Source organism: Corvus brachyrhynchos, unplaced genomic scaffold (genome assembly GCF_000691975.1).
Source record: "Corvus brachyrhynchos isolate BGI_N302 unplaced genomic scaffold, ASM69197v1 scaffold116, whole genome shotgun sequence".
Taxonomy (NCBI): domain Eukaryota; kingdom Metazoa; phylum Chordata; class Aves; order Passeriformes; family Corvidae; genus Corvus; species Corvus brachyrhynchos.
Window position 1 is genome coordinate 12,293,655 of NW_008240221.1, and position 24,306 is coordinate 12,317,960.

Consider the following 24,306-nt stretch of genomic DNA (forward strand, 5'->3'; position numbering starts at 1 on the left):
ATATTCACTATGACACTGCTCTCTTCCTCTTGATGTTTAGCTGGGAAAAGGGGAGAAACAGTGCTCTCCTAAGGCAGAGGAGGCATGACAGGGTCTTGCCCTGGTGGTTACAGAGTACGGTCACTGTGCTGGGACCTCATCCCTGACTCCTCTTTGTCTTTGATCTTCCAGGCAGGCTCTCGACTTCCCTCTGAGACGCAGCTGCCCTCCACCGAGATGTCACGGCACCACAGCCGGTTTGAAAGAGATTACCGCAGCTCCCGCCCCGGGCTGCTGCCCCTGCCCATCGTCCCCTCGCGCCTCCCCACCCCGGCCACCGCCGCCTGCACCACCGGCAACAGCGATGTCATCACCAGCCTGGTGGCCAACTCCTCCCCAGCGTCCAGTACCAAAGTAAGAATTCCGTTTGTTTTGGTATTGTTTTGTTTTTTGTTTTGCTTTGTTTTGTTTTGTTTTGTTTTGTTTTGTTTTAATGGGGTTGACATGTTGAAGGGATGTTAGAGATGGAGCATCATCTGTCCCTTTGTAAAGCTTGTGTTGGTGGGATAGCCAGGAGTAGGAAAATTAATTTCTATGGGCAGGCTGTGTCTTTTTAATTCTCTTCTGTGTTATGCCTATCCCAGAGTAGGTCTTTCTTGCTCCGAGCCTGAGTGTCCCCATGCTTCTGAGATGCCCAGGCAGAGCAAATATTGCCTTCCTTTCAGCACTGCCTCCGTTTGGGCTTTGGAATGTATTGTTCCCACTTTTCTTTTGGGAATTCTCTTCTTGTCTGTTGACCAAGGCAGAGCTGTGGTTGACAGCAAGTGGATATGGTTCTCATCCAGAGGGAGTGGAAAGTGACTAAAGGTCATAATTTTGGCTGAATAGTGTTTTTTCTTCTCTTTAGTTGATAGTTTCCTATAAGGTTCTCAAAGGATCATTCTTAGTGCAGGTTGGAGTGAAACTGTGGAACTGCTATAACCAGGCTTGCTCATTTCTGCAAAAATGCACTCTAAGGAGTGAGAAAATGTTAAACACCAAAGAAAGGAAGTCACTAGTAAATCATTGGGCTCTTTTGTTCCAATATATTATTGAGGGAAGAGGGTGAATTTTCCTTTAAAAAAAAAAATAGTTCTTTTAGATCTGCAAAGTACAGGTTGATATTCTCAGAGAAAATTGGGGTTTCTTTTTGCATGCAGATTCAGGTAGGACAGCTGGGAACAGGAAAACCTGGCAAATGGTAAAGGTGACCACAGCACTGGCAAAGTGAGACAGAAGCGCTGCTGGGTTTCTTTTCATGATATTTAACATTTTCTTTCAACTTGGTTTCATTTTAATAACTGGAAGTGCCAAATACAACAGATGTAGACAGAGGGAAAGGAGACAATGAAGTTATTTAAAGTAAGCCAAGAGCAAGCTTAAATTTTGCTGCAGTACCATTATTATATTGATTTTTCTCACACTGTAGAAAAACAAGGTCAATGCTGCAGAAGGAAACATTAGCCCAAAGTGTGATTGGTTGTAAAAATTTGCCATGGCATCTTAAAATTATTTTCATTTGAAAGAAGCCACTCAGATTCTGATCAAAACATTTTTAGAGTTCTCCAGATGCTATCCACTGATAGATGCATTTCAATCATGCTTTGTCTGGAGATGATTGAGGCAATTTTGGAGCCAAAGCAGTGGTTTCATTTATCATGACCTTTGTTCCTGGGTCTGCTTAGAGTCCAACAATTGTCAGGAGCTGATCAGCCCTTTTCCCAGATGTTCAAAACCATTTTGCAGCTTATCAGTGCTAGTATACCATGTGTTTACTGGGAGAGAGGAGGCAGGAACAGCAAGTTAAGTGCCTTTTGATGATATGTTAGATGTGAACTGTCTTCTAAATTACCTTATTAGACAATTTTCTGATGATTTTCATTAGTAAGAATGTTTTGGCATGAATAGATCAAAAGCAATAAATAGACAAGAATGGAGGTAACAGGAGACACTTTTTATTCTGAGAACTGTTAATCAGCTGTGTAATCTCCCATAAAATAAATGTGTAAAAATGCATAGAGTTTTTGCCCTGGCTTCTTCTGCTGTGAATCAACTAAGCAGGTCTAACTAAAAATTCAAACTTCCATGTATTAAAGAGGAAAAAACTGTGAAGAAGTGAGGTTGGTAGGTAGGTAGGTAGGTAGGTAGGTAGGTAGGTGGGATGAACAGAGATGTAAGGGTATGGTGCCTAGCAAGCTTCCAACTAACAATGTGAAATAGTGTCACAAAAAACATCAGGTGCTCATAAACGCTCCTGTTCACCCTGCCTGACTGTGTCTCTCTCCTTCACACACAACAGATGACTTGTGGTCAGCAGTGTAACCAGCCAAGGCTTTTCCCTGGTAGAATCCAGCTAATGGCTAGGCATAAAAAATTATGTCCATATCACGAAGAGATCACAAGTTAGAAAAACAACATGTTCACTTGGTTTCTTTTAAAAATGAAAACCTAAAAATTAAAAACAAAAATATAACAGTACTTTAAAAACAAACCAAGCATGTGCTAAGTTGCCTTGAGCTGTGGAGAGATCACAGCCTACCTACCCTTGGCAATCATTTTCGTCAGCATGTTTATGGGGAACAGCTCATGGGGGACAGGTGACATCTAACACCTGGATTTATTAGTTGTGTTTTGGGAGTGGGATATTTGATTGCTTAGCTGCCCTTCTGCAGGCTGAGCCTTCCCCACCATGATGGGGGTGTCATTAAACTCAGTGCCAAGGGTGTGCCCCACACAAGAGGCAGCACAGTAGATAAGGTGTCATGAAGCAAGAATATTGATGACCTGGTTGTCCTTGTCTCATTGTCAAAGGAGATGGGTACAGCCAGCAGTGTTGCCCCGGGCTGAGGACAGAAGGGACTCTTTCTCCTGGCCAGTTACCAGTTTTGACTTTAGCATATCTTCCAGCGCTGGTTTGGAGATCTCAAACCACAGATGGCTACCATCTCTAGCCCTTCGGTTTGGGTTCCTACTTATTAGTTATCCTCCCAGTTAAAAGTTTGCTTTGGCTTTTTTTGTAAATCATCTAGTCTGTCTTCAGTCCTTTGGTCCTTGGTTCCTGTAGTTTCCTGCTGCTGACCAGTTTCAGTAGCCTCCAAATAACTGTATCCCTTGCATCCCCTCCATTCTTCATTTGCCTTTGAAAATATGAGCGCTGAAACTTAGATACCCAAACCATATGCATCCTTTCAGCATCAGACTCACCATTCCCTTGCATGGGGATAAAACTGTTCCCTCCCTCCGTTCCCATGTCTGTACAGCTCCACACTTTTTTTGCCAGAGTGATAAGTCAGTAGTTATTAAAAATACATATACATGGCATCATCCTGAATTACAAGCTATCAAACAGTCATACTCTTGTCAAAGACTGAAGTGAAGTCTGTTTGACAAGATCTGTCTTCTGGGTACCTGTATTGGCAGATATTGGTCATACTTCCCTCCTTCAGCTCAAGGTTAACTGAATCCCAAAGTGACAAATTCAAAATGGAGGAAAAAACTTCTTTTCTCTCTGACATGTAACTGGACTGTAAGACTTGCTGCATGATGGGATTGTTCAGGGAATTCATAGATAAATTGTTTTAAGGACCACTAGTCTACCTAATCTGGCTGAACCACAGTCTTTAAAATTATGTAAATGTATGTAAGATTAAAGACTTTGCCATGACTTACGTGATATGGATAGAAAAAGTGTTGGAAAGGAGAGAAAAAAATAAAACCATCTTCAGGGGGAAGCTTAGGATATATAAGACTAGCTGTGAGCGGGTTGGGTAAGGTCTATGTTTTCATGCTTCTGGAATAGCTTTTTACTACTTTCTGTGGAGGACTTTAGAAGGTTTTTATTACTAATTATTAATGTGTAGGAGAACTTCAGAACTAATTATACTTTGCAGACCTTTGAAATTTATTCTCAAAGCGTACCTGTAACCTTCTTACCACAGATTCTTTGGTACAAATCACACTTAGTGGATCTGCCCCCTTTGAGTGGTTAAGGATGTTTGGTCTGAGTTATTTAAACAGAAAAACTATCTTTTCCTGAGCTTGATTTTTTTGCTGAACAAAATGACAATGAGACTTTGCACTGCTATAACCCATTTCATTGGAGGCTGCCAGAAAATACCAGAAAAACTATTTAAACTTCATCAACCTCTGAAAAATGGTTTGATGCTGCACACCCAGTATATTGACAGGGAAAGTGAGGCACTCAGAGGTAGTGATTTTTGGGTTTTCTGCTCATTCTGTGCCACTATGAGCGAAGTTTCAGCTCTTTTACTCAATTTGGTTTTTCTACCCTGATTCTGTACCCAAAGAGCTGGGCCACAGACCAGCACCCAGAGGCAGCACCGTTTGGAGGGATGAGTCATTCACTGGAGATACTTCCTCAACCCCTCTACCAGTAGTCGATAGGAAAGGGTAAATTTTACCAGTAAACTCTATGTTTGGATCAATTGTCAGAGTCTGAGCTCAGCCATGTATGATGATTGAGCTCAGGGTTGGTCCTGTACGTTGGTGGGGTTTTGGGTTTTTTCCTGCAGTGAGGTTATTTATTGGTCGAAGGAAGCTATCAAAGAAGTCTCTGTAAGACTACAGTACTGCTTAAGATATTGGCAACAAAACAGTCTGAAATTCATGTAAGGATGCTGCACACCATTCAAGCTATGTTTTCTGTTCATCTCAGCAGCACCTTCATTCTTTGTTGCTTTTCCGAATTACTTTGCGAGTTACTTGTACAATTTTCTCCATCAAAGCTCCTGTATCACAGCTTCAATTTAGAAGTGTTGTCATGGGCTGTAATTTGAAATTTTATTACCAAGAGATTTTTTGGTTATAGAACATTTACTTTTATCATCTCTATATTATTTTTAAATGCCTGAAAAGATTGATACATCAACAGAATCTGTGCACCACCAGGTGAGATCTAATTTTTTTTTCAACCTTAATTTTAAAAACCCTTTGCTTGGAACATAAATTGATTCTTCAGCCCCCCAACACTTAATGATTTGTTATTCTCAAGGTTAAACCTATGACAAATTTTACAAAAACACCAGTCTTCAGTTTTGATAAGATTTTTTTCTAGTTGAGTTCAGGGATAGCTGTGCAGTTTTAAGTCTTTAAATAGTGTAACTGAGGCGTGATCGTGGCCTCCTGTTCTCACAGTACTCCTGTAGCATTTAAGACTTGTGTGTTTTTGCTACCAGAGTTTATCCCACTGTGGTTAGCCACAGTTATGATGTGGGAGGGAAGATAGTGATGATAAAATATTTGTTAACCTCTCTGGAAAGTCAGGCAAGAATTGCAGGTGAAGAAGTAGCCACCACTGTCTTTGTGCGTCAGTGCAACTAAATAGCATTAAAAAGCAAGTGGGGGGGGAAGAAAATTCTTACGGTAAAGGAAAAATAAGTCAGTGTGGCTGAGGAATGCACTGTAAAAAGAAATAAAGGGAAACAGCACAGAAGTAAAATGTTGTATTCTTCTTTCCTTCACAGGCCAAAAAAATGTAGCTCCCTTAACAGCAGCCTGTCAAATGCAGATGATTCGCTGTAGGTTGCAGGATTTGTGTTGTCTGTTCTTTTTCTCTCGCTTAGGAGGTGGTGATTTGCTAAGTTGGTGTACGGCTTCCACAAATATTTAAAATATTGATTAAGCAGAGGAAGAATAAACACGAATTGTTTTTCAAGTTACGCCTTATGTTGTACATGACTAATTACATACAACAATTTGCTCTGCTGCGGTAACTGAAATTTATGTACTCTTTTTATTATAAAACATAAGATGCTTGCGTAAAGAGGGAGATTATAAATATTGGAATACAGCAGTTGCTAGAAAACAGTCAAAACATGTGGTGATGAAATAGATGGGATTTGCTCTTCTAGCTTCCCTGTGAAAGCTGTTCTTCCACTCCCCTAGGGTTTGTACTGAGAGTTGGCATGCTTTTGTCACCATTTCAGATAGTAGCCTGGTGATTCTTCGATCTGGACATGATACAGCATTCGGGCCCAAGTGCAATTGTTGCAAAAGCTGTTAAAGATCCTCAGATTCTTTTGGCAAATAACTGTGATGGTACACAAGGCTTCAGTCGCTGGATGTTAAATTGTAACAGTGATTTCTTTCCAGCAGCACATTTTTACCTATGGATACATTTTTAAATTGAGTAATGTCTGGTTTCATTGGTAAATTAGATGCAAGCCTGTTCCCACCTAAGCAGAGACATCTGATGCACATGAAGCTGTGATTATGGCAGACTATGACATGAATGTTTAGGAAATCAGAGCAATGCGCGGAGTATGTAACATCGATGGTTAGTAGCAGAACAAAAGGACAGGTTTTCCCTGGCACCCAAATCATATTTTCCTTGTTCTGTAGGCTTGAATATTCAGTAAGCTTTGCACAATTTACCTTTTGGGCTGACACACCACTTGACTGGATTGCAGCTTCCAGACTGAGCCTTTTGTGAGTAGTCTGCAAGCAAGGAGAGACAGACAGAGTTGGCCATGACGTGCCATTACACCAGCCCAGCTAGGCTGAAACCAGCAGGGTGCCCCACAAAAAAGTACCATTATAGTATTATATCCTCAAATCAGAGAGTTCCTTTAAGAGTTGCATTAGAGGAACCAACAGCTTGTACCAGGAATGAGAGGAGGAAACAGATGGATTTGGTTATTGACTCTCAGGACGTATTTTTATTTCTTCTAAATATAAATTGACCAAAAATGTCTGTGAATTGAACTCAGCAATGATTTCTGCTGAAGTAATCGCATTACGCTGCTACAAAAAAGTTACAACTCCTGGGAAGTATTTGTACCACCAGAGAAGAAGAGAGCAAAGGGAGATCAGTGGTGGGTTCCAAAACTGGCGTGATGAAGGCATTGAAGTAGAGGAACCAGTTCTTTCCTTTGAAGGAAGTGGAGATGTCTCAGGTGTTTTTCAGACTCCTCTCTAAAAGGCTATTCCTAATGATCTGCAGCCCTAGGGAGGGCTTAAACTGTGCTGATGATCTGCCACTTCCTCTTACCATCTCATTTCAGTACTTTTTCTCAGATGTATCTGTACATATTTTTAATAGTGTAGAAATTGGAACATACAAAATGTGGGTTTAATTTGTTAACTTTTGCAGATACTTTATTGGACCAAAATTGGTTGGAAAGCCCTGGCATGCTCATTAATCTGTAAAGTCATAAAAAGCTGCTTGGATTTTTTTACTTGCAGTGTGTTTATCATCTGTTGAAAGAGCTAAGAGGTCTGGCCAGTTTCTAGGCCCAGTTCCATTTGAAGATGAAAGGCAGCATTTTTGAAGCACTAATTGACATCGCCAAATACTTACAAGGTCACAAACATGACAGCTTTGGATAAAGAAAAAGGAGTATTTCTGGGCTTTGGCACTTTGATGAAAAAGTCTCTTGACTTCCAAAAGGGATAAATATCAGTCACAGAACCTAAATAAAATTTGTGTTGGCCAGGATTTAAGTGTTTGATTCTTTGAAATTATTTGGAGTTCTTTTTATTTTCTTATTTCTTTCTCAGCATTACTTCATTTTCATATGTATTCGTTGCAGATTATCCATTCAAAATAAAGCAAAATATATACTTCTGTCATTCAGGGGTCACGGGTGTTTCATTATAAAATTCGTCCCAGCCTCCTGTCAGGCTAAAAAAGCCTGGGAGCTGCCTTTCTTGTGATTTCATGTGGGTTACTAGAGGGTTTATTTCCACGGAGCAGCACTTCTAAAAGGAGGGCAGGTTCCCTGAGTCATAGGTGCATATAATCCTGAGGTTGGTTGCTGTCATTTAGGAATGTAATGCTATTGTCACCATCAAACACAGCCACAAAGAATTTTACAAGGAATCACTTGGCAGTTTCCTATTATTTTTGCTGTCAATGCTTAATAGGTAGGGTCTGGAAATTATTTTCAAGAAAGCTGATCCTTTCTCAGCAAGTTAATTTCTGATTTTGGTGTTGCATGAAGAGGGTAATGTCAGAGAAATCACTGAGGGAAGAGATGGCTGGATTGAGGTAAAAAGGAGCCTGATGCAAACAGGTTGTTAGGGGGCTGCTCTACTGCTCGGGTGGGATGACTGCATACCATAATTTTTCTTATAACAGAAAAACAATGGTAATTTTTAAAAAACACAGTTTTAATGCATAGCAGAAGGAAAATGCATTATGTGACAAATGGAATATTTTCTTGATGGCATTGGTTTCCTCAGCTTGCAAGACAAATGAACCAAATGAATAAAAAGAAAGAAAGAAATAGAAGGGAGAAAAGCTTCACCTCTCCCTATGATTTCCATGGGCCTTGAGTTCCTGCTTGATACAACACTTGTTGGTGAAGGTGATAGACACAAAAATAAATTTGTCCCTGGGAGTGATAAACAGACATTAAACTCTGCTCTCTGGCTCTTTGAACTGGGAATGTTGCATCTTCAAACACTGGACACGGGCTGATGTGCTCTGGGCTTACTGGGAAGCTCTGATCCGCCAGGGCTGACACTCCAGACTGACGTTAAAGCATCACCCCTGCCCTGTCTACAATCCTGAAAATCCTCTTGAAAAAATGCCCAGACCTTGAAGAGGAGCATGAGGATCTTGTGACTCTGTGGCATGAAGCGTGGGCAGCCCTGGCTGCTGAGAGGGAGGGCGGCAGTGCCAGGAGTCGCGTTACAGCAGCGATGCTCCGTCCAGTGCACAGAAGGTGCAGACACCTCCTGCAGAAATGGAAATGCACCGACTCAGTTCCTTGGGAGTGGGCAAAACAGAGGCTGAATTTTGCTCCTCACACTTTTCCCTGACTCTAGTTTCACTCTGTAAAAGCAGCTCTGATGAAGATTTATAATCTAACATTGCTTTTAAGAGAAGCATGTGAAAAAGGATAAATTTAGGGGCATCCAAGTTATTTTGTTGGGCTTTCACTTGGAATTTGAGGCATTACTAAATGTTCAAGTGATGGTTAGCTGCTGTAACCCTCTGTTCTTGGATGAAGCAGGCACTTTTCAGGAAACAAAATGCACGTTTACTTTGGTTTGGAGGAACCAACTATTCCAAATTCTCCCTAAAGTTGGTCTGCCTCTGCTGGTTTTGGCTTTTCTCTGCTCCTGTCAAGTTGAAACATATGTGGTTGTTACCCACTACAATTTAGCATGACCAAACTGGTTCACTTTGGAAAACAAAGCTTGTAGAAGTTCTGCAAAGAAATATATGCTGTCTGTGAACTGGTGTTTGTGTGTAAAACGATATGTACCCACTGTATAAATAATGAATAATAACTAGTAATAAATTCTTCATATCATCGCATTATTTCTTACTGTTTATGATCCCAGGTCTTTTATGGTAATCCTGAAACAAAGCACTGAGAAGTATGTGAATAATACTTACTGCTACTAAGATGTTGCACAAACACGTCCAGAAAAAGAAGCTTTCTTGGCTGTGTAATTTGAATGTTTAAGATTTTATACTGTTTATATTATAATACTTTATATAATTAAAGTTATCCTTTAATTCCAAAGGAACATAAAGTGTTATGCAAAGCCCATGCTTTCAAAACCACTGAAGTAATGCATCAAGGAATGTTTGTCAGCTGGCAAGTGAAACACCCCCAAAGAGTGATGCTGGGCAGAATTTGACCACTGGAAATCCATGTTCTTTTTCAGAAGTGCCAGTCTTTGCAAAGCTGTTGTATAAGACCCTGCAGAAGGATCTTGTTGTTCACCAGCAACAGCATCCTGGTGGCACAGGAATTTTTCAGTCACTCTGCAAAAGCCAAGCAGGGATGGCTGAGGGCCATCCTGCCAGAACATGGAAATCCTGAGCAAGCTCAAATGAGCAAAGTAAGTGTGTGGGAACAGGGAGAATCACAGAATCATTGGGGGTGGAAGGAACCTCTGCAGATTGTCTGGTCCAGTCCCCTTGCTCAAGCAGGGGTTCACCTTAACCCAGCTGCTCAGGACTGTGTTCAGAGGACCTTGAGTATCTCCAAGGAAGGAGACTCCAGTCCTCTGTGAGCCACCTGTGCCAGTGCTCTGTCGCCTTCTCAGTAAAGCAGTGCTTCTTGCTGTTTATCAAATCACAGAAACATTTTGGTTGGGAAGGATCTTTGAATCATTGAAGTATCATTGAATCCAGCCCTTAGCCCAGCACTGCCCAGCCACCACTAAACCATGCCCCCAAGTGCCACATGTACACATCTTTTAATACCTTCAGGGGTGGTGACTCAACCACTTCCCTGGGCATCCTGTTCTCAATGCTTGATATTCTTTCCAGTGAAGAAATTTTTCCCAATATCCAATCTAAACCTCCCCTGGTGGAACTTGTGACCATTTTGTCTTGTCCTATTGCTTGTTACATGGGACAAGAGACTGATCCCCACCTTGCCACAAAGCTCCTCCTGTTTGTTGCCCATGCTGGGCATTAGTGTAGGTGCAGGGTCCAAAACTGAGCAAAGTCCCAATACAGCTGCAGGATCTCCATAGGAAACACTGCAAACTCAGCTGCATGTGGCCAGGAACACTCTGACCGAACATCAAAGTGCACTTTGTTTTGAGCAGGAGGGGGAGCCCAATGATCTGCAGAGGTCCCTTCCAACCAAAAGCATTCTATAATATCCTGACAAAATCCTAGAATTGAATCAGCTCTTCAATATATTTCCCAAGGCAGAGATTTTGACGGTTTGCTTTAAAACAATACCCAGAATCCTCATCGGCCAATAAATACCAGAACTCTGGATTTATTTTAGGTCTTCTGAGCCTAACTCCTATCTTGGCATAGTCATCACAGTTTTGCTTTTGAACAGCTTGTTTCCTTCAGAATTTTTGCCTCATGCTGGGATGGAGTAAGACTGAATAATTTATCTTCCTTTTTCTCAAAAGCTGAGCAACAGTTATACCCCACATGGATTTGAGACATTATTATCTTTCTAAGCTTCCATTAATTATCTTTATCATCCCTGCTTTTAAAGGTCTAGCATTTATCTTTGCAAGGTTCTTCAAGCTGGATTATAGAAGAGAATTTGAATGTATTAATTCCATTCTTGCTTATGAAGTTTTAAACTCCATTTCATAAACATTTTTTCCACTGCTCACAATAATCCTACTGGTAGTTTTCCTGTGACCAAAGTGTCTGATGTGTAGAATTGATGGCTTTTAGGGTCACCATGCACATGAATAATTATCTCAGATGCACTGCTTTGATTAAGACACAGATGTGTACAAGTTTTGAAGATATGGATCACACATGCTTTGTTTGCAAATGTACAAAGCTGCCATTCACCTTGTTTTGTCACTCTGCTTAGAAATATGAACTGCTTTACAATAAAGTTTAGCTCAGGAGCAGTGCAGGATAGTGTTATTTCAAGTTTTTTTACATGTCATCTCAGCTGTGATTTGTGCAGCTGTTTCAAGTTCTACAATAAATCCATCTTCATAGAATCATAGAATGGTTTGGGTTAGAAGAGACCTTAAAGTTCCAACCCCTCTTCTATGGCCAGGGACACCTCCCAGTAGAACAGGTTGCTCTGAGCTACATCCAGTGTGACTTGAACACTTCCAGTGATGGAGCAGTCACAACTTCCCTGAGCAACCTGATCCAGTGCCTCACCACCCTCACAGTAAAGAATTTCTTTCTAATCCATAATCTAAAAGTACTGTCTTTAAGTTTGAAGCTGTTTCCCCTTGTCCTGTCACTCCATGGTCTTGTAAATAGTCTCCTTACATCTTTCTTGTCAGCTCCCTTCAAGTACTGGAAAGCTACAATTAAGTAACATCAAAGCCTTTTCTTCTCCAGGCTGAACAATCCCAATTCTCTTAGCCTTCATTTCCATTTTCATGTTAGGTAGATAATTCCCAAGTTTTCCTGTAAGTTGCCAATGGTTGCTTTGCAAAGGGACGGGGCAACCCAAGTCTGGTGTTGGTGCTCTTTAGAAAATGGAGGATGCTCTTGGATGCAGTGCACAGGGTGGGGTGACAGAGGACCCTTCTAAAATAACCAGAAGTCAAAGAGTAGAGCAAGACACCTCTAAATTCACCCAGGCAGACCCAAACTGACCACTTTACTTTGTGTTCCTCTTCAGTTCCCTGTGGGCTATGTCATTCCTCAGGTTGTGCGGTGTGGTTTTCCTGTAAAATTGTGGAGTCTTCTCAGGAGTGGAAATGGAAAGGACAATGCACACAAGTCAGCAAAGGAATTTCTGGTTAGAAAGAAAGAAAAAATGGCTCACAGTGAGGGTAGCCAGATACTGGCACAGGTGCGCAGAGATGTTGCTGCATACCCTGGAGTTACCCAAAATTCAAGTAGACAAAGCCCCAAGCAATCCAGCATTGTCTTTGCCTGCTCTGAGGAGGGACTGTACCTGGTCGCTTTCCAGAGCCCCTTCCAATGAAACCAGGCAGGTTATTTTCTGGTGGTGAAAGCCTCCAAAGAGCTGTGGAGAAGAGTCTTGGAGAAAAGTCCGTCTACACTCTCCCAAAGGGTTTCCTTCAGAGAACAGAGAGGTGGCGCATGCCACACAAAGGTAGTTATGGAAGTTATCTTGACCTTGGCTATAAGTCTGCAAAGGCAGTCTTGCTTACCTCATCTTCTGAGCTGTTGTTAAGGGACTGAATTTGCAGCAAAGACCTTTTGTATCATTCTTTTGGTATGGATCAAAGAAAGTGGTTCAAAACCAGAGAGAGATAAGGCAATCACAGCAGTTGTTGAGCAGTGTGCTTTTTGCATCCAACTCTTTGAACTAGGACACAAAGCAAAGCTTAGGCAATGCTGCAAAGTTTGTGGACCAATTAATTTCATTCATTTATCTTTTCACCTTTCTACTTCAGTCTCAACATCTTTCTCCTCCTGTCCCATTTTCCATCAGACACTTGATTTAAACTCTTCTGACACTTCCCACAGCATTCCTGACTGTACTGGAAGCACCATCGCTTGCTGGCAACTGTCACTAAATCATGGTAAGAAATGAAACACGCTGGGTGCTTCTCACAACTGTTTTGATCTTTTGTTGTTTTGGCAAATGGAACACCTCAGTGGAAATAAGACTGTCTGGAAAGCAAAGGGAAAAAAAAACAAACAGAAGAATAAGGAAGGGAATCATGACAATGCTTAAAGATTTTAAATTTGGTTGGATACTCTTTTTTTGTCTGTGTTCCAGCCAGCTCTGCTCACAGTACAACTGTGTTTGGCAAGGTCTCCCCGAGCAGATCAAGTGGTGCCAGGGCACAGGCCCAAGAGCTGGAACTTGACCATCTATACCATTAAATTGTTAGCTCGGGCTCTGCCTTGCACTCAGCCTGGACCAGCTAGTGCTGTCATAAACAATTCCCAGGCATGGCCTGGGGATTAGCAACAGCCAGCAGCCATTCCCAACTGGCAGTTTGGATATAGCCACCTTGCTTTGGAGGGTAAAAGTGTATAGTCTTGTGAACGTGGCCAGGCCATATAATTTGGCCTTAGAGCCGTATAACAGGTCCTGGCTCTGTTTTGTTTTCTAGTTATTGGGATGATTTTGTGTTTGAGGCAAGTGTAATTGGTTTTACTTGACTCCACAGTTTCAAACTTGACTGAGTTGTGTCTGAACAATAAGGAGCACAAGTACATCTCCATTTTGTCTTTTCTTCAGGCCAGTGTACCTGTGCACTGAGATGGTGTGGTCTGACCCTGCCATAAATTGTCGCAGCAACTTGAATAGTTTGTGGACTCACTTTTCCATTAAAAATAGAAATGCATAATCTAAGGGAGTCTAGAAGTGTATCTTCTAGTGACTGTGTCAGGTGGTTTTCAGAAATCTTTTTCAAGGTTTAGCACATGGGCCACCAATTGCTGGCAAATTGAGTTTCTGTATCAGAATGAATATGTTCCGTAGTTGTGCCTGGTGCCAGGAAATGATTTTTATATTTTCAGTTGTATCTGGAAATTAGAGATGGTGTTAGTTATTGGACAGATGTTAACATACATCTGGTATGAAAGATCATGATAGCCATTAAGTGTTGAAGTAGAAATACCTCTCACTACCTGCACAGTTGGTTTTTCATTTAGTAGCCTGTCTCTTTTCTTCTTTTCTCACCACAGCAATGAATAGAAAATAATACTGCTTTCTAGCAATGAAAGCCCAATAAACCTATGCTAGCTGCCAGGACTGGGGAAATTCCAGAAGTGTGGTTATATCCTTTTGTCCTGCCCTGCTTTCATCCTCATGCTTCCATTTCCAGCTGCCTGAGGTACAGTTATGTATGCATCTTGATGTTTTTCAAGATAAATTATGAATGCCTTTTATTAATGGAAGTTGCCTGATTCCATGAGCAGAGAGCTCCAGACCGCCTTCCTGGCACATCTGACTAGCACTGCAACAAGAGAGACCTGAGGTTTTGGTTCACCTTAGCATTTTAGTCATCATATTAACCGAAATTAGTGTTCCCACGTATGGCTCTTTCAGACCACACACTCCCTCTAGCACAGCCACAGCATAGGCAAACAAAATTAAAGCAGCACAGTTTATATGTGTCTTTATATGGGGTGGATTTGGCCTTGATTTTCCACCAGTGCTGACAAATTTGGAGACTTTTCAGTGCCAGATACTTTTATCTGAAGCATTTCTCATATGAAATGGTCCATTTATGGTGGCATCTGTATAGAAATCCATGACCACATGTTGTATTTGGGATAGTTCCCCTCAGAAGAGGCTATAGAAACAAAGCTTGGCATACCTCACCTGTGGTGTTGTATCTTGAAGACCTCTGGGGGACTCACTTTCTTCATCCAGTCAACCATAAAATCTGCCAAATCTATCATACCTTTGTAGAAGAACAGTTCACGAGTCTATTTGATGAGCAGCTTAGGGGTTAATAGTGGGGTGTTTTGCCAGTCAGGTTCAGTCAAAGTCACTGTTAGCCCGGGGTAGTTGTTCACTACTGTTGGAAATGAGCTTCTTTTTCTCAGCTCTTTTCCCTTTGTGTTTCTGCTTCATTGTGTTCAGTGCCCTGGATGTTTTCTTTTCCTTTGGAGGTGAGTGTTCCTGGTCAGAATGAAAGTACAGAGATGCACGATGTGCAAATGTGCATTCCACTGCTGAAACCTTTTTACAAGAGCTACACTGCTTGGAGAGAGAAAGAAAGGAAGAAATGCAGTTGCAAGAAGCAAATCTAAATAAGCTCCCCCTCTACCTTTTTCAATTTACTGGAGGAAATACCTTTCTTCCTATCATTTGACTTTTTGATTGTTAGATCAAATTGAGCCAGTTGGAATGAACCTCAGTGATCAGAACACAAGACCTGGAAACTTCTGTTTGGCTGCTCTCTGGTCTTTGTGCAATTGGTTTGCTTAAATTTGCTGTAATAACCTTTGAAGAGTCGTGTATGAATTTCTCACTGAGGACCCTGCTGTGCACTGTGATTATGTTATCTGTTGCCTCCCTGAATGTTTAACATGATGAAAGTGTTGTGTTGTGGGGCTTGGTTTTGGGGGAATTTTTTTTCTTTTTTCTCTAGGTCTGTCCTGTGTCTCCTGTTCCCTTCAAGCTTTTACTTGCAAAATATGAAGTTATGTTGCTTGTTATGTATTACTGTCTGTATATCAGTCCTCCTTTTCTTCCCTCCCTCCCCTCTCCTCTTTAAAGTATCTGCTTAGTAAAGTACAGAGCAAGCATGCTGAATAGCTCTGATAATTGGGCAATCTGAATTCAGGCATGGATGTTGGATGTTAAGTCGTGGGATGGAGGCTGGTTGTGTTGGAAGGCCATGTAGTCTGTTTCTGGGTAGGACAGAGTGGAAATGCCCTTTCCCTCAGTGCCTCTCACCAGCGAGCTGAGGGGAGAGCATTGAACAGGAATGCAATTGCATGGCCTTGCCTGCCCTCTTTCCCAGGGAAAGCAGCAGATGCTGACAGTGAACATAGTGAAGTGCAAACAGGTAAAATAATGAGCTGAAGTGATAGCTTAATGGAGTTATTAGTGGGATTTGTGTTCAAATAGTGAACAAGGATTTATTTTTATTAACACAGGTTTTACACATGTAAACTTATGCAAAAGATTATACCCCACTCATTTCCCCTTCTCTGGCAGAGTGTTTGTAGAGTATGCTGTGTGCTCCAAACTTCTTTAAATATTGCCCTTTCTCTCACTTATCTACCAGTGCTTCTCACTGTGTAGCTCTTCATCTAAATCTGTATAGTACACCCAGAGATTTAACTGAACAACGAGGAAACCTTGGAATGAAAACAGAAGTAGTAGGTGTTCAGTGGGCGTTTGATGTTTGCTTGTTCATTCTCACCAGAATAAAAGATGGGAACATGACGGAAGCTCAAAGTGCTAAAGTGCGGCTCTCCACAAAATGTGAGGTCTCTGCTAGAAGAGGCTGTATTACCTACAAGGTGGTGGTGAAGATGTCATAATTATGAGCTGACATTTAAAGAAATGTCAGAAGCATTGTCAGAAACAACCCCCTACTCGGCTTCCACCCATGTATCTTTTTGTGTCCCCAATTCTGCCATCTGTTTTCCCAAGGACTCCAGTTTTGATTACCTTTTTGTTTGCTTTTCTGATAAATGCTTTGTTTATCCTCTATGCCTGGCATGTGCTTCCAGAGATTGTTTGCAAGCCCCTCGCCCTCTTTGTACGTGGATTTCTCCTAAAGAACTATTTACCACCATGATGCTGGCAAAGACTAATCCTCTGATTATGGCTGGATTGTGAGTATTTCTGAATGCATCTGTATTTAGGAGCAGATTTGCCAAATACTTGTTTGGGAGTGTGTGTGTGCAGAAACACATATGGTACTACTCAACATTGTTACCTGTCATCTACTTGCTTGTTGTGTTATTTTCATCACATGTTGTTCTCTTGTCATTTTTGGATGTGAGCTCTGCAGGTCAGGGACCAGACCATTCTTGGCATTTGGGAAGTTCTTTGTTTCATTTAATACATTTTTATTGCTACATGTCTTTTGAAAATCAAAGAAAAATGCTGCGTTGCCTTTCTACCCTGGTACCACAAGGTCTGTGCAAAGTTCATTGGTGACTGTCGTGGTTTGACACTGGCCCAGCACCAGGCACCCACGAGAGCCGCTCACTCACCCTCCCCCGCCACCGCTGGGCAGGGGGGAGAAACACTTCAAGGGCAAAACAGGCTCAACTTCAGTTGCAAAGTGAATTTATTACTAACAGAATCAGAGGAGGATAAGCCCTTACAATACCTTCCCCCCAGCCCCTCCCTCCTTCCCCCCGGCAGCGCAGGGGAACAGGGCATGGGGGTTTGGTCAGTTCATTCCCAAGATTTCCTTCCACTGCTCCGGGAGAGGAGTCCTTCCCCTGTGAGGCCGTGGGGCCCCTCCCACGGGAGACAGTTCTCCGTGATCTTCCCAGCATGGGTCTGCTCTCAGGAGCAGCAGCCCCACCGCCCCTGCTGCAGCCTGAGCCCCTCCCACGGGCACACAGCCCTCCCAAACTGCTGCGCCGGGGCTCTCTCTGTCCACGGGGTGCAGTCCTCCAAGGCCAGGCTGCTCCAGCCTGGGAGCAGGGCCCTCTCTCTCTCCTCCAGGCATCCACCTGCTCCAGCCCGGGCACCTCCCCCACGGGCTGCGGGTGGATCTCTGCACCCCACATGGACCCATGGGCTGCAGGGGCACAGCTGCTTCACCATGGTCATCACCACGGCCTGCAGAGGAATCTCTGCTCCGGCACCTGCAGCACCTCCTGCCCCTCCTTCTTCACTGACCTTGGTGTCGCCAGGTTGTTTCCCTCACATGTTCTCACCTCCCCTTCTCTGACTAGAATCCAAAATCTTGTGACTTTGATTTTCTTCTTAAATCTGTCATCACAGAGGCACTACCAACCTCTCTCATTGGCCCAGTTCTGGCCAGCAGCATGTCCATCTTTCAGAGCCATCAGGGATTGGCTCTGCTGGACATGGTGGAAGCTTCCAGGAGCTCCTCTCAGGAGGCATCTCTGTGGCCCCCTGCTACCTAAAACCAGGCTGTGCCAAACCAATACAGTGACCATTAAAAAAAAAAGGTGTTTTCAAAGAAGCTGCCGTATTTCACTGGTATTGTGATATTGTGATAATGTTAAAGCATGTTTTATGCTGCTAATCCTAAATCAGTTCGTAAAAGATAAGAACAGTCATGGTAGGTGAGGCTGTGAATTCATACAGCTCAATACTCTGCCTCCAGTGGGATTGATATTGCAGGTACACTGGATGTATCCTTCTCCAGAATGTACTGCCCACAGCTGCACCTTGGGGATTTCATTTACCACATGTATCTTTGTCTTTATGCCATATGATAAAACATGAAGCATAGGCTTGCCTGCAACAAGTAGCCCTATTGAATTCAGGATGGCTATCCTCATCCCTGCTGTTTAGTATGGGTTTAGTCATTTAGATGGCTTGGTACTTTCTTAGCAAGAGATATCCATGGCAGGTGGCTGCTGTGAGCAAAATGAAAAGATCTGAAGTGTGCTTGAATCTGCCTGGTCCTTAAAATCTGTTTTCATAAGGGAGGAGTTCCTCAGGCTCACATCAGTATCTAGAGGCATGCACAAGGACAGGACTTGGTCATGTCTGTCCATCTGGTACTCCCTGGACCAAATGACCAAATAATTTCCCAGGCAGAGGAGGGAGAGCCTGCTGAGCCAGCCTTGACTTGCTGCTTGGAAGCCATAGCTGGACACTTTCCTAAATACTGGCATTTTAACAACCAGGCTGTGTCAGGGGAGGAGGAGGTCGGATATCAGGAAAAGGTTCTTCGCCCAGAGCGTGGTCGGGCACTGGAACAGGCTCCCCAGGGCAGTGGTCACAGCACCAGCCTGACAGAGCTCAATAAGCATTTGGACAAAGCTCTCAGGAACATGGTGGGATTCTTGGGGTGTTCTGTGCAGAGCTAAGAGTTGAATACAATCATTCTTGTGGGTCCTTTTCAGGTATTCTACGATTCTGTGGCCATAAATGTACATGTAAATTACATCTGATGATTCTGTGGAGTCAAATGGATGCAAGATTGAGGTCAGATACATAGTGATGCAGGAAGACTAATCTCTGAGGGCTGTGATTTCTGTTTCTGAAAAAAAACTGCTGACTGTGGGATTTTTTTTTTTACTGCAGAATCACGTTAGTCCTGGGGTAGAAAATATTGGGTAAAATATATTGTACTCATAATTCATATTAATGGAAATTCAATAATGGCAACCTGTCATTCAAAGAGATTAGAAATGAGTCCAAGTGTTGTGCTATAAAAACATTAAAAAAGCATTATGAATTACAATCTATTGCACCATGTTTTGCTCGTTATAAATAATGAAGGGAAAAACTAGTCCTTGGAAGTTTTTGGATTGTCCATTTTGAGAGAAGCCAGCAATTACTTTGTAGAGCTGACTGTGCACCATTGATCTGACTTATGGATTTCATAAATGCAGTGGTCTGCTAATTTAATAAACGTGCTCAATCTGTTTTTAAACAGAATACAGAACTTTGAAAAATGATTTCCTTTCAAACTAAAATTAACTCTTATGGCTTTTAAATATTAGACTGTGATATTTGCTTCCAGATTTTCATTAAAATACCTTCTGGTTTCACATTTTTCCTGGGATGGGCTCGGCGCTTGCGGCTCATGTTTTATTATATTAAATACTCATATTTCACTTATGCTTATTTGGCATCAAGTTATGAATTGCAGTTCTTAGGCAAACCTTTATTTGGTTCTACATTGTCAGTAAAGCTTGCAGCTGCTTAAAAAGTTTGCCACTGCCAAAAGCTTAGATAAATATGTGTTCAGAAAACTAGAACTTGCTGTGTATTGGGCAGAATATTGATAGACTATATGTGATATCTTGTCTAAGTAGTTTGTATGTAAAGCTACAAATTTTTGGGGAAAAACTTGCAGTGTCTTCAATAAATTTGCAGCAAACTGAGTAAGGGGAGATTTCCTTGTCAATTTAATGTGTACTCTCAAACATGAGCTGTGATTATTTTTGTCTCTAGTCTATTTTATCTGTTGTAACCACAGTAAGTCATAAACCAGATCAAGCTGCTCTTGCAATCTGGCTGCTTCTGAGAATCCAAAACCTACCTGTTGGACTTCTAAGTGTAAAGAGGTCTAACAGTGTGGTGGCAATGTATATCAACTGAGTTTCAGGATTTGGTGATAAGATACCCATTAACATCCAGGGAATCTTGTAATCTGAATTCTTTCCCCCTCCCTCTGGAGACTCACCTACTGTGTTGGAGCACAGAGTGTAACTGGGGCCCAAAGTCTTCCATGTTAAACAAATTCTGAACTTTATAACATCTAGATCCATCCTTCCTTTCCCTCTCCAGTCTATGCAAAATGTATGGTATCCTGAATTAGCATTGACAGGGTAACTGAAGGACCTTTGGTCAGGTGCCAGGTTTAATTCATTTGTTATCAAGACCGAGAAGTGAACGTGGCAGTGACAGCAGTAATTATCTTCTTCTTTAACGAAATGCAATACAAGCTTATGCATTTTGGTTAAAGGGGGGATAAGGAGGAGTAAGGCAATTATACATGTCATACACTTTTGACCTGTTTTTTTATCAATCTTGACAAGCTTAAAAAGTCTGATGGTACATCCTGGCCAAGGAACACCTAAATCCAAATAAAATAACTTTCAACTGATACCATATTTGTACTGCAGACTGATAAATTGGTTTTTCAGAAATCAGCTCTGTTGAATTTTTTAATAAAGTTAATGGGCTAGGACAGACAGTAGTGGGTTGCTGTCTGCTTAGTGTATTCTGGATACAAAATCAAATTCCCTCAGTCTTATTTAATATTACAGGTTTGGGGTTTCAGAGGAAGAAAATGAAAATCGATGACATTTGCAACACAACACAATATTGGAGCAGCAGGATTCAGGGAAAGTAGCTAGTGACTGTCCTTGAGGACTCCCACTAATTATATTTTTTAGCTTCCACCTCCTGCAGATACAGGACTAACATTATTTACTTTTCTTCATTCTGGCTCTGTTGGATTCCTTGAGCAGCTCTTATGAGCTATTTGAGTAGGGACACCTTTGAAATTCATGCATAGCCAGAGGTCCAGTTCTTGCTGATATTCAGAACATTTCAGGGTGTTTCCATCCTGGCAGGTCTTTGAAGAGCCTGAAAAGTCAGTTGGCACAAGCATAAGTGTTTTGTAAAATTGACTAGAGGAAGCAAACTTCTACTTGACATAGGGCAGGACCATGGTCACGTAATTTTAGATGCTGATCTCTCTGTACATTTGGGTACTGTTACAGACTTGCTTTGGAAAAGGCTTGTCTAGAATTGCTGATCTCTCTGTACATTTGGGTACTTACAGACTTGCTTTGGAAAAGGCTTGTCTAGAACTAAATGGAGATACTTTGAGGGAAGTGTCTGTGAAAGTACAAGTTTGCTGCAAGTACATTTGTCTTTAAATCGGGAAATATAACAACGTGAGGTCAGTGGCAGAGCAGCAGTGCTCCATGCCGTGCTCTGCTGCCCAAGTTGGGCTTGTCAGTCCTTGGGAAGTTGAGAAGTCAACTGAGAAGCTGACCGTGTCATCAAGACCCAGTCCTGAAGGCCTGGCCAAGAGGCTGTGTCTGTCAGCTGAAAGACTGAGCTCGTGGGCTGTGTCTCATGGTAGGAACGAACAGACTTGGCAGTGTTTCCCTGGCAAAAGTGACGTTCCTGCAGACAGCAATCTCTCTGCTGCCCATTGGGCCGTTCGGCACATCTGCGTCCTCTCTCCCGATCCTGACAGAATGTCCCTTCTCTCTGCTGAGTTTTCTCCTGACTCATCAAGTCTTTCAGCTGGATTTGCGATCTTCCTAATGAAAAAGAAAAAAAATAGGAAAAGCTGTTTCTTTTTAATGAAATTTCTTGTACGAGATCAGAAAATCTCAAATTGCTTCATTGATCTTTTTTGTTTTGTTTTATTACTTAAGCACTAAAAATGAAATAGGTAAGACATAAATGAGCTGGTTCATCTGTTGTTTCTTTCCTGCTCTTGGAAGGCTTTATTTTTTGTGCCTACTATACAGATTTGTCATATGTAATGAACTTTTTTTGCTTCTCATCTATTTCCACGCCTTTCCATTTATTTCTCAATCCATTTCCATTTATTTTTACCTCCAACAGTGTGGGGTACCTGAAACAGGCTAAGTCTAGCAGATGAGGCATAAGGAGAAGTTTAGGGAAACACGGAGCCTGATCCTGTTTCACCTGACAGCTTCTGATGAATCCTTTAAGCTTTGATTCACTGCATATATCTTTATCCATCCAAATGTTGGGCATCTATCTACGGTTGGCTTGTAGCCCCTTCTTTTATTCAGCAGAGAGGACTAGCGTTCTCCAAAAGATGATTTTTCTCAACCTACAGAAGGTGGTTTGAAGGTCTCCTTTGGTATCCTTTTCTGTTCCCATTGGATACAGAGGGACCCTGTAGATCACTTTTGGAAATCTGATGTTGAAATGAAGCCTATCTTCATGTTCATTATCATTTTATCCATCTGTGGCAGCAAAAGCTATATAAGTACTTAAAGATCTAAATGTGAAATGAATGCACGTTCTGCAAATGGTTATTGATACTCTAAGTATTAATATCAGTATTATTATTATCCACCTGCTGAGGGAAACAGAAGATCACATCTTGCCTATACTGAATCATTTGAGTGCCAGAAGCTTTGCCCAGTGTTTCGCTGCATACATTTATTTCCCCTTTTTATTTTGCTTTTCCTTTTGCTGTTCTTCATTAATGCAAACTTTTCTCATTTGCGATGCTAGTAGGAAGTGCTTGGCCCATTACACATGGCTTGGTATAAACAAGGTATTTGCTCTTTCTTATGAACAGAAAAGTGTCAGAAAATTTCATTCTAGCTTGTTGGTGACATTATCACATTGGAGTTTGTTGTTAGAAAACTATTTTCTCTGCAGATACAGCACTCAACCTCAAGATTTTGAGGTAAAACCACACAAATAAAGCAGTTCGCCATCTCTGATCAAATTGCTCATTTTCAGTTTTGTGGGAAGACTATAAAGGAATATATTAAACGAATAGGAGAATCTGTAGACGCCATGGGGAGCTGGAAAATGAATAAAAAAGAACAATGGAGTTCTTAGGCTATTGAGGAGATGGGACACTGATTTCAAACTGAGAAGGGACAAAAATAAGCCAGACTATTGGCATGGCTTCAAAGCATTAAGGAGGGAACTCAGCTGCAACAATCACAGCTTGTGTTTCTTTCCAGAGTGTGTGTTGTCTGATGGCCCACCATGCTGAATAACACTTGCAGGAGGTGCAGTTGTTTGTTCTAAATATCTAACCTCCGTGACTATAAAGGCAGGTAAACATTTTCCATATCTGTTACCTGGTAGTGAAGGATCATGACTGGTGTGGTCATGGAGTGGTGAGGGAACCAGTGGGAGATCTGAGGGGTTTGTGTTTGGCTCTTGACTGTGTTCTTTACAGAGGTCTCGGTCTTATCCAGGATGTGTGAAAACCTGTTGTGTCCCAATTTCACTAAAATTTAGGTGTGGACAGTGGTGGAGCTGGACTTGAGTGTTTTGTTTTGGTGACCATAGGAGAGGGGAAAGCAGCCACATCAAGGAGGTACTTGTGAGGACAAACACATTAAAGGTGATGAGGGACTCCAAGGCTTTATCCATACTTGTACCCTGAACAGTCAGACAGGGCATGGGCCCAGTGTTTTCAAGTTTTTGAACAGTGCAAGAACAAATTGTATAAGCAGCATGAAGGTAAATTGATTCCAATTCTACCAGGTGTTATCAGTTGAAGGTATATCACCATTGCTAGGAAAAAAGTACAGCTCACTGAAGGGAGTTGGGAAAATAAAGGGGTATAATCTGGAATACTCCGCTATGGCAGCTGGTGAGGGGTCAGTAGCTCTGACCAAGGAAGCTGTGACTGGTCCTGAGAGATGGTCCCAAAAGAGATCATCTTCCCTCAGCCCGGTGTCTTCCCTCAGCTGCTGGCCAGGAGGGCCCGTGCAGAGGCTGTCAGCTCTTTAGTGATTGTCAGCTCGTGATTTCAGCTCAGATCTGCAGGGCAGCCTCCAGGCCAGACCAGAGAGAGACGAGAGGCTCGTGTGGCTGGTTCCGCACGAGGCAGCTTTATTGGTCTGTACTCCAGTGAAGGGGAGCCAGGGACGAGCTCTCTCTGCCCTGGCAGGGGCAGGGGGCTACTTTTATAGGGATACAGGGGGTGGGTGTCAGAGGGTAAAGGCCAGTGGGTTACAAAGGATCTGCATAGGGTTTCCAAGAGGATTCTAGGTCTGTCTTCTTCTTAACATAACTGAGAGTAGCTGCCTTTCCAGGGGAGTTCTGC

General features: G+C 42.1%; 1 protein-coding gene across 1 annotated transcript in view; it reads left to right on the top strand.

The window, feature by feature from the left end:
• The first annotated feature begins 216 nt into the window (after positions 1-216).
• LOC108449256 (kelch-like protein 29) overlaps positions 217-24,306 on the top strand; it is a 107,047-nt gene continuing 82,957 nt past the window's right edge. Inside the window, exon 1 of the mRNA XM_017744922.1 lies at positions 217-393. Within this exon, the coding sequence (XP_017600411.1) occupies positions 217-393 (177 nt within the window). The remainder of the gene's footprint in view (positions 394-24,306) is intronic.